At 42.2% G+C, this 11,112-nt stretch overlaps 1 protein-coding gene across 1 annotated transcript in view; it reads left to right on the top strand.

The window, feature by feature from the left end:
• Positions 1 to 379: 379 nt before the first annotated feature.
• LOC145655729 (homeodomain-interacting protein kinase 1-like) overlaps positions 380 to 11,112 on the top strand; it is a 130,985-nt gene continuing 120,252 nt past the window's right edge. The window contains exons 1-6 of the mRNA XM_081709222.1: positions 380 to 464; positions 1,007 to 1,212; positions 2,521 to 2,643; positions 3,089 to 3,190; positions 3,696 to 3,754; positions 4,508 to 4,648. Coding sequence (XP_081565348.1) covers positions 380 to 464; positions 1,007 to 1,212; positions 2,521 to 2,643; positions 3,089 to 3,190; positions 3,696 to 3,754; positions 4,508 to 4,648 — 716 coding nt within the window. The remainder of the gene's footprint in view (positions 465 to 1,006; positions 1,213 to 2,520; positions 2,644 to 3,088; positions 3,191 to 3,695; positions 3,755 to 4,507; positions 4,649 to 11,112) is intronic.

The following is an 11,112-nucleotide window of genomic DNA, read 5'->3' as shown; positions in this document are numbered from 1 at the left end:
AAGCAGTTACATGTATTAGTCCTAAGAAATGTGATGTTGATAAATTTAGTACTTTAAGAATATTCGATGTTATCAAGTGATTTATATGAGCCTGCCAGTTTGGGCCCGTAGGTGCAGCAGGCGGACAAGCAGACACTAGTTTTGATTATGTCTGGACAAAGAGTAAAATAAATGTGAGCTTTTATCTTGTCTACTGGCGAGGTTCAATACGTGCACTTGAAATTCCATTTTATGACGTTACACCTGTCCATGTCACCTTGTTGCCATGGAACGAAGAGTCCGTAGAGTAGCGAATTGATATTTGGTGGAAATCTTCTCACTCCGGTCGATATAGCGTGCTAATAATTTCAATTATTTAAATTAAGAACCGCAAAACAACATGGATGATCATGAATTAAATCCGTTCGGTTTTCATGAGCCTTCTTTCCGTAAGGTTAAAGGTGGGAAAATAATCAACACTCAGGGTAAGTTATGAAGTTAACTAGCGGTTAGCGTTAGCGTTAGTTAGCTAGCGTTAGCTAAATCATAGATCATGTTTTTGTTGTTTTAATCTGCTGTTTTAGTTTTAATTTTGAATATAGCCCCTAACTAGATCCGCATAGCATTCCTTTGGTTAGTGGCCCTGTTTTCATCTTTCCCTAAAGGTATATTCTCTTCCCCTTCAGATTCCTCCAGTGGGATCGCCAAGAAAGTAAAATTCGAGAGCAATTACTACCTGCGGAGTCCTGGTCCTCGGATCCAGGGTTCAGTTCAACCGATGGCTTACCTGCCCTGGTCTTTTCCCCCTCTGGAGCCTCAGACAAGGCTGCGTCGTCGTCCAGCCAGCGGGGAGAAGACGCCCGTCAGAAGCGGTGCAGCCTGAAGAGGAAGAGAGAAGGGGAACACAGCAGCGACAGCGTACAGATCCTGGAGGATCTCTACACCCCTTCATTGTCCAAGCGCGTGGCCAGGAGCGGAACAACCACCTCTTCCACCCAGTCCATTGCGTACTCCGGTTGTACCGCAGATAGAAAATCCGTAGGCGATTGCGAATACCAGCTGGGGCAGAATGGGATCCTCTGCTCTGCCTCCAACAGCTACGAGGTGCTGCACTTCCTTGGTTGTGGAAGTTTTGGCCATGTGGCCAAATGCTCCAAGAAGGACACCAATGAAATGGTTGCCATCAAGATCCTGCAAAACCATCCATTCTTTGCTCGACAGGGTCAGATCGAGGTGGGAAAGTTTTGCCTGCTTTTTTAGAGCTTTTGATATGGAATCAGCTGTAGCCCTGATTCTGTTTGTTGGTATCAGATGTGCTAACTCACACTGTGGAATCTGTATACAGCCAGGGTAGCACAAAAACACTTGTGTTTGGTATCAGCACACTAGTTCTAATTTTCAAAGCATCAGTAGGAACTAGTTCAGATAACACATGGACAGCTTGAAGCTTACTATAAAAAGAAGGCTTAGCTACAATTGCCATGCCTGTTTGGATGTGTATAAAAAAAAAAAACATGCAGAAAAATTAAATCCTGAGACGCCTGAGCAGGGAAAACGCAGACGAGTTCAACTTCGTGCGCGCGTACGAGTGCTTCCAGCACAAGAAGCACATGTGCCTGGTGTTCGAGATGCTGGGGCAGAGCCTCTATGACTTCCTGAAGGACAGCATGTTCAGCCCGCTTCTGTTTAAGTGCATCTGGCCCGTGCTGCAGCAGGTCGCCACGACGCTCATGAAGCTGAAGAGCCTGGGCCTGATCCACACCGACCTCAAGCCCGAAAACATCATGCTGGTGGACCCCGTCAGGCAGCCGTACAGGGTCAAAGTCATCGACTTCGGCTCGGCTAGCCACGTCTCCGAGGCCGTGTGCTCCAGCTACCTGCAGACCAGATACTACCGGTGAGGGACATGTGCTGAGGCGTGTTAGAAATAAGTGTGCACTTGTTGCACTCGAGTGTGCTTTAGAGTAGAGCTGCACATTTTGGCAGTTGTGATGACCCTGCTACACATTAAAATCGTGATAAGCATTCCAGTTAACTGGAGCACGACTGATTCATATTTGATTTACAAGTGGTTTAATTTTAGTGATTCATGTGAGTGCTGTTATTTAGCAACCATCTTCAGTGTCTGAGATTAGATAGGATGCTCCGAGTTGCAGGCTTTGGTAATATCAGTATTGGTCATGTCTGTACAAAACTGCTGTTGCATTGTAGCTATACCATTTAATTAACAGTGTCGTTTACTGAGTAACAGTGTTTAACTGCATTGATACTCTGTATTTACTTAATGGAAAACAGAACATCATTGTAGTGTCAGTGCATTTTTGCATATTGTGTAATGTAATGTAAAGGTGTGTAATGTAAAGTGGTGTTTCGGGGGGGAAAAAAACCTGGACTCATCAACAAAATACTATTTAAACCTTTTACATTTTCATGAATGAATTCAGCACCCTTTGTGTTAAGCAATTGCCGCCGAATCACCACAAACGACGGAATCAACCGAGGCTGATTTCATGATGGCGATATCGGTGTTTTTGGTTCAAGTCACTTGAGATCATCCTGGATCTCCCGTTCTGCGAGGCCGTGGATATGTGGTTGCTGGGCTGTGTCATCGCCGAGCTGTTTCTGGGCTCTCCCCTGTATCCGGGAGCCTCTGAATATGATCAGGTAAGCACACGGGTCTTTGAGCTGTGCCTAGTCTTTTTCACGCTTCTTGCGCTTAAATTCATAGAGATCTGTAGAATTTCGCTGATTTGGGGTCGTTTTTTTCATTTTCTTTTCATACTTTTCTCACTGTGTGATGAAGACGTAAATCTTATTTGTGAATAGAGTGGCGTAGTGTTGCTAATGGCAATGGCCGTTCTTCTAACTATGCAGTTTGTTAGGGAGTCCATAATGGCTAGAAGAGAGTGACTGTATGGTTTGCGCTTTTAGCTGCTGCTTTGGCTATCTCATTTTTAGGATTAATATAAATAATAAGAGTTTCTATGGCCTGTTTTTTTTGTTTGTTTGTTTGTTTATACATGCATTTTGAAAATGGAAGGATGAACACAAAATGAAATCGTAATCCTCTTGCCATGTGGTGTCTCTGCAGATCCGTTACATCTCCCAGACGCAGGGCCTACCAGCAGAGTACCTGCTAAGCGCAGGGACCAAGAGCAACTACTATTTCCACAGGAGCCCTGACTCCAGCTGCCCCCTGTGGAGACTCAAGGTTTGCCAGTCTTTCAATGCCAAATACCATGTGTTTGTTTCATAAGGGATGTAACTTAATGATGTCATGTAACTTTATGGTGGAGCTGAATGGTTGATTTTTTCTTTCCTTTCTCCAGACGCCTTCAGAGCATGAGGCAGAGCATGGCATCAAGTCCAAAGAGACACGGAAGTACATTTTCACCTGTCTTGACGACATGATGCAGGTTAATTTGGCTTTTGTGCGCATAACTGTACGCATTGCTTTACTGCTGTGATGTGAATTTGAAGAACGTGAGAAACAGCTTCCACGGCTCACGTTGTAGAGCAGGTCGAGCAAGGTGCTAGCTCAAAGCTCGAGCGTTCGTGCTGTCATAATGAGGAACGCACGTGAGTCGCTCTGGAGAACGGCGTCTACGAAAGGCAGAGCAATGCATAGTAACTTGCTGCAGAACTTGCTGCGTCTTAGGTGGATCGGTGCCCTCTGCTGGTGTTTAATATGACTCACCCCTGGGTCTCTCGCACAGGTCAATACGACCAGTCTGGAAGGCGCAGACGTCTCGGCGGAGAAGGCAGACCGGCGGGAGTTCATCGACCTGCTGAACAAGATGCTCACGCTGGACGCTGACAAACGGATCACGCCGATGAAGGCCCTGAAGCACCCGTTTGTCACCATGAGCCACCTCCTCCAGTTCCCTCAAAGTGCCCAGTGAGTTGTTCCAGGCCTTCCAATCTACATGTCACAGTTTTTAAAAAAAATTAAGGAACACCATCTTAATTTACAAATCCAAATGGTAGCACTGTAACTTGCCCCCCGCCCGTGTCTCTCTTTCTCTCTCTCTCTCGCTGCAGTGTGAAATCTTGCTTCCAGAAAATGGAGATCTGCAATCGGCAGTGCACAGGGTGTGATGGCAGCAAGAGCCTGTTTGGCAGTGGGGGTGGGGCGGGGGGCGGGGCCAGCACAGCTGCCAACCTCAATGACACCTTCAGCAGCTGGCTCGCCCAGCACAGCCAGGTGGGACAACCGGCACAGCAGGGCGGGTTCAAGAGGTCAAAAGATCGCCAAGCAGAGAGCCGGGCTAGGTACTCCCTGCTTCTTATTGCACTTTTTAATGGTTGGCATTAACGCTAAAACTCCGCACTAATTCAGTGCAAGGGAACCCTAGAACAGGACTCGAGACCTACTGGTCTAGTGTGTGGGTCTGCATTGTGGGTACAACTGTTGTAACAAGTGCTGGATGGCTCTGTGCCATCACACTTTGGTGATAGGTTGTGTGTGTTCACTCGAGTGTGCAGTGTGTGTTGAGAGTGTTGACGTGCTCCTCTGACCCTGTGCCAGACCTGTGTCCTCCCCCGTGCATGGCATGGGCGACGCATCGGAGCCCATTATCATCTCTGACACGCCTAGCCCAGCTATGAGCGTCATCATCATCTCCAGCGACTCGGAGGACGAAGATGACACCAAAGTCCAGCCCACCAGGTGCCCTCGCCTCGCCTTTTTAAAGCCATTATGAAATCCTTCCTAACACTTTCCTTGCTGTCACTCATCTTGTTGTTTAACCCTTCCTTCCCTTCCTTGGCCCCAACTCCCAGCTGCGGCGGGCAAACGTCATGAGCTGGGTGACGGCGCAGCACTCCGACATGTCCACATACATCCCGCTCAGCCCCAAGCGTCTGTCCAAGTTCGTGTAGAGCGCCACCAACCTGCCCAAGTGTTTTTTTGTTTTTGTTTTTTTTTACTTTGAATAAAAAACTTTGAATTGAAGTCGCTGACTGTGCCATGCCTTTCTGTGGGAGGCCCCATTTTTAACATTTTTTTTAACAATACCCATATTTTTATACATTTATATTTTGATGTTGATGGTTTTGGTTCTGTGTGAAGTTAAAATATTTTTTTATGCTGCACTTGGCCTCAATTAATGTATTTTAAACATATTGGATGTGAGTCCTTGACCAGCATGTCAATAAAGCTTCATCTAGTTGCTCTTGTCACAATGTGTTCAGTTCTTCTTAAAAGGGTAACATCGCAATTCTAAATTGTATTACAGTAAAGCAAAACATTAAAGGTTATTTGGTTGTACTATTCTATTGATCCTATAGTCAGTGGCTATCAATAAGAAATGATCAAGCACAGTTTTATTGGGTGTGTGTCTGGAAAGAGAACTACAGCTCCCGGCGAGATTTTTGGTTCAAGATTAATCATCATGCAAATTATTGTGATTAACGCGTTGTCTGTTTAATGAAACTATTATACTATAAATCTAATATTTTAATAGGGCTGGCAACTTTCTAGATCCGATTACTACACGTGTGTGAAGTACAGGTGCTGTAGCTATACAAAATACAAATGTCCACAGTAGCCTAATTATAATATATGCATCCAAAATAAACACCAGAAGCCTGGACTAATGCTAATGTACATAAGTGCATTAAATCTAGGTAGAACTGTTCGATAGGTAGGATAACAAAACACTTGTCCCGCCATACAAAAGAAATGAGAGCGTGATAAGGACTCCAAGTCGCCACCAGATGGCGCCCGAAACCGCTTAAATGTATTCCAGTCGGAGATGCCTTTTACCTTAACATGCCAGGATACACACTCACTGGATGTTTAATCTTTCGAATGGGTCAGCTATATTTTTATAGTCAGGAAAGATTTTTTATTATTATTAATCAGTTAAGTAATTCAAGCTGTTGCATTTTGCTGAGTTGAGGGAATATTGCATAACCCTGTACTAGCCAAATAATTAGATTTGATGTGCTATTTTGTGGATTAATACCATACCTGGCATGGTTTTAATGGCACATGGTCAATACTTGCTGTCAAAATACAGAGGTTCATAAGGACCTCCTTCCTTCATAAGGAGACTCCTGTTTTTGAAACTGTTTCACGCTAACACCACTGTTTCTGCATACTAGCTCTTACTGCTTTTTTGCAACATGTTTATTCTTCGCCGTTAGCAATAGTTTTATCTGTGAGAAGTGTAGATGAATTGCTGTTCTGTGACGTGGGAGACAAGGCAGGATGCAAAGACGAGCCGTGGTTCACATGAGACAGATGTTTATTAACACACAAAACAAAATGAAACCAAACACGAAGAACATTAAGCACTAACATCGGAGGCTCGTTGCTTTCAGAGTCCTCTGACCCGGTCTATAAACCACAGGAAGGATCCTCATGGCGGGCCTCCTCCACCTCCACTGATGGATCCTCAGAGCGGTCGGATTCGGTGTCCGACCTGAGGCCGACGTCAACATACTCCTCACTCCTGCTGTAATCCTCATAGTCCTCCTGGTAGTCCGTGGGGGGAGAGTAGGACCCTGCAGAGTCAGACCCTGGATATTGGTAGTCGTAATCGTACGGGTCCCGGTAATCCAGTGAAGGTAGGCAGGACTCTGCAGCATCTGATCCTGGACCACCACCAGGGCCCCCCCAAAATCCTCCAGAGATACTCTCCCCCGATGTGATGACAGGGAGTGTTCCCACAAGCATGGAGGATTCTCCTGCATGGGTTGGGTAGAAGCAGCTACACTGCTTCTTCCCCTTTTTCTTCTTTCCCTTGGCTCGAGGCAACCTTCAACGGTCGGTGTTCCTGTGACGTGAAGCCGGATGCAAAGATGAGCTGCGGTTCAGATGCCACAGACGTTTATTATCATACAGAACAAGACAAAACCAAACACGAAGAACATTAAGCATTAACACTACTTAGAACATAACAGGCAGTCTTAAAACACAGCAAAGCAGCATACATGGGGTCAAACACTGACAAGCAACAACAAAACAAGGGTTTAAATATGTGTGCTCACAATTAAAAGAACTATAGACAGATGCTGGTTCACTCCTAACATCTGCAAATTAAAATACAAGTTGGTTATTTCTCAAAAAGGACTGAAGCTCTTCCTCTGTCAGTGAAGCACCCTGGTAGTGTTCTCATATGTGGCGATGGAAGTGACATCCATGTAAATAGGTGTTTAATCCCTGCCATGTGCTACTTGGAAAAGAAATTAATCTTTTAGTATGAACAATGTTGGGGATAAAGAATGGGGACTTGTACATCTCCAATAGCGATTAGAAGACAATAGCTGACACTAGGACACCTCATCTAAATATGTTGACTTGACAAGTATAGTATTATTCATGTTATAAATCTATGGCATAAAAATATGGAAAAAGTGTTTTAACAAGAACGCCAGAGGGGGCATTTACTATTTTGTGGAGAATAAAAAATGGCTCATTTTAATGGGTTAAAAATTTTTTAATTCTTTTACAGAGAGGGAAGGGTGAAAGGACTGAGAAAGAAGGTTAGCACCTGCCAACCGGTGCTGGGAGTAGGCCTCACTCACCTGTCATGCACAAGAGACCTGCAGTCCCAGGGCACAGTAAAGGCTAATTTACTCCCTACATATATAAGCTTGTAAAACTTGTTTCTGTTAGAGTGCTCCTAGACTGAGGTACCTACATTCCCAAGTCTGAAAGGTGAGATTCTACCTGTGCACGTAGAAAATCAGGTAGGCTGTTTTTGTCCTGCTCTTCAGGATGGCTGGCTCAGTGCTTCTTGATACTTTTAAGTCACTGAATGACAACCAGCTCTGTCCTTCTCCCTCAGCTGTGTCACTGATATAGTGGCCTGTCGGAGTAGTCGGTGGTCCTTAGTCATTTAATAGTTTCCACTGCACGTGTATAAATAATGTCAGATTACTCACCATGGTCCATGCTGTCACCTAAATGAGAAACCACCGCCTGGAGTCTGTAGGTGCCAGTGGGTGCACATTCCTGCAACAAACAAATACACCTTTTTTTTCATATGATTAACTGAAAACGCATCACGGATCGAACGCCATCTCTGTATTAACAGGCCTCTTTCATTCTCTCTCATTCTGTCTCTGTGTCTCTCTCAGCTTGCATCTCTCTTCTTTTTGGTCTCTCTCTCTCCTCTCTCCTGTTATGTTTTCCCAAATTCACACACACTCTGAGATTTGAAAGCTATATGATGAATACAAGCTGAACTTGTGAGCATTTTACATGTTCATATTTAAGTTATGTATGTTATGAAACTTTCATGAATACTTTAAACAGAGATGTCCGGAGAAAGCGCCTACTCTCGGTGAGAAAATGTACTTTAAACAAACACGTTAAGACTGGTTAAGACCAGTCAATTAACACAAAGGAGATATGCAACAGTGATACCTAATTACCTGGTGCATGTGAGCACAGACTTGATATGAAACTCAAAGTTTGCCACAGGGCAGATGTAAGAGAAGAAAGAGGCCCTGAGTCTCTCTCCCTCCTCTTTCAGCTGCAGTAAGCAGAGCATCAGGAACTCATGAGCATCCTGTGGAGGACAGCACAGGAGAACATCAGAGGAGGATTTGCTCCTGGACTTCAACAGCAGCACGGTGAGAAAACAAAGGTGGCCATGTGCAGTTCCTGCAGGGTACTGCGTGAGGTTCTGATGTGTTCTGAATGGCTGAGGGGGCCATTTAAAACACAATCTCTTGCCCTGAAACAGTGTTTAGGGCGATTACAATGCTGTTTCAATGTGTTTAAAAGTCAAAGAACAGAGTTGCAATGTAAAGATTCCAATTATAATGCATTACATTTTAGTCTAAAACACAATCTCTTCCCCTGAAACAGTGTTTAGGGCGATTACAATGCTGTTTCAATGTGTTTAAAAGGTAAAGAACAGAGTAGCAATGTAAAGATTCCATTTATAATGCATTACATTTTAGTCTAAAACACAATCTCTTGCCCTGAAACAGTGTTTAGGGCGATTACAATGCTGTTTCAATGTGTTTAAAAGTCAAAGAACAGAGTTGCAATGTAAAGATTCCAATTATAATGCATTACATTTTAGTCTAAAACACAATCTCTTGCCCTGAAACAGTGTTTAGGGCGAATACAATGCTTGGAAACGCTGTTTCAATGTCTTTAAAAGTCAAAGAACAGAGTAGCAATGTAAAGATTCCATTTATAATGCATTACATTTTAGTATAAAACACAATCTCTTGCCCTGAAACAGTGTTTACGGCGAATACAATGCTTTGAAACGCTGTTTCAGTGTGTTCAAAAGGTAAAGAACAGAGTAGCAATGTAAAGATACCATTTATAATGCATTACATTTTATTCTAAAACACAATCTCTTGCCCTGAAACAGTGTTTAGGGCGAATACAATGCTTTGAAACGCTGTTTCAATGTGTTTAAAAGTCAAAGAAAAGAGTTGCAATCTAAAGATTCCAATTATAATGCATTACATTTTAGTCTAAAACACAATCTCTTGCCCTGACACAGTGTTTAGGGTGATTACAATGCTGTTTCAATATGTTTAAAAGGTAAAGAACAGAGTAGCAATGTGAAGATACCATTTAGAATGCATTACATTTTAGTCTAAAACACAATCTCTTGCCCTGAAACAGTGTTTAGGGCGAATACAATGCTTTGAAACGCTGTTTCAATGTGTTTAAAAGTCAAAGAAAAGAGTTGCAATGTAAAGATTCCAATTATAATGCATTACATTTTAGTCTAAAACACAATCTCTTGCCCTGAAACAGTGTTTAGGGCGATTACAATGCTGTTTCAATGTGTTTAAAAGGTAAAGAACAGACTTGCCATGTAAAGATACCATTTAGAATGCATTACATTTTAGTCTAAAACACAATCTCTTGCCCTGAAACAGTGTTTAGGGTGATTACAATGCTGTTTCAATGTGTTTAAAAGGTAAAGAACAGAGTAGCAATGTAAAGATTCCAATTATAATGCATTACATTTTAGTCTAAAACACAATCTCTTGCCCTGAAACAGTGTTTGGGGTGATTACAATGCTGTTTCAGTGTGTTCAAAAGGTAAAGAACAGAGTAGCAATGTAAAGATACCATTTATAATGCATTACATTTTATTCTAAAACACAATCTCCTGTCCTGAAACAGTGTTTAGGGCGAATACAATGCTTTGAAACGCTGTTTCAATGTGTTTAAAAGGTAAAGAACAGAGTAGCAATGTAAAGATACCATTTAGAATGCATTACATTTTAGCCTAAAACACAATCTCTTGCCCTGAAACAGTGTTTAGGGCGATTTCAATGCTGTTTAAAAGGTAAAGAACAGAGTAGCAATGTAAAGATTCCATTTATAATGCATTACATTTTAGTCTAAAACACAATCTCTTGCCATGAAACAGTGTTTAGGGCGAATACATTGCTGTTGCAATGTGTTTAAAAGGTAAAGAACAGAGTAGCAATGTGAAGATACCATTTATAATGCATTACATTTTAGTCTAAAACACAATCTCTTGCCCTGAAACAGTGTTTAGGGCGAATATAATGCTTGGAAACGCTGTTTCAATGTCTTTAAAAGGTAAAGAACAGAGTAGCAATGTAAAGATTCCATTTATAATGCATTACATTTTAGTCTAAAACACAATCTCTTGCCCTGAAACAGTGTTTAGGGCGAATACAATGCTTTGAAACGCTGTTTCAATGTGTTTAAAAGTCAAAGAACAGAGTTGCAATGTAAAGATTCCATTTATAATGCATTACATTTTAGTCTAAAACACAATCTCTTGCCCTGAAACAGTGTTTAGGGCGATTACAATGCTGTTTCAATGTTTTTTAAAAAGGTAAAGAACAGAGTAGCGATGTAAAGATACCATTTAAAATGCATTACATTTTAGTCTAAAACACAATCTCTTGCCCTGAAACAGTGTTTAGGGCGAATACAATGTTTGGAAACGCTGTTTCAATGTGTTTAAAAGGTAAAGAACAGAGTAGCAATGTAAAGATTCCATTTATAATGCATTACATTTTAGTCTAAAACACAATCTCTTGCCATGAAACAGTATTTAGGGCGATTACAATGCTGTTTTAATGTGTTTAAAAGTCAAAGAACAGAGTAGCAATGTAAAGATTCCATTTATAATGCATTACATTTTAGTCTAAAACACAATCTCT

Source organism: Electrophorus electricus, unplaced genomic scaffold, assembly GCF_041902795.1.
Source record: "Electrophorus electricus isolate QZ-2024a unplaced genomic scaffold, ASM4190279v1 Scaffold33, whole genome shotgun sequence".
Classification (NCBI taxonomy): domain Eukaryota; kingdom Metazoa; phylum Chordata; class Actinopteri; order Gymnotiformes; family Gymnotidae; genus Electrophorus; species Electrophorus electricus.
The sequence above is the reverse complement of the archived record's forward strand: the minus strand, read 5'-3'. Positions and strand labels throughout refer to the sequence as shown.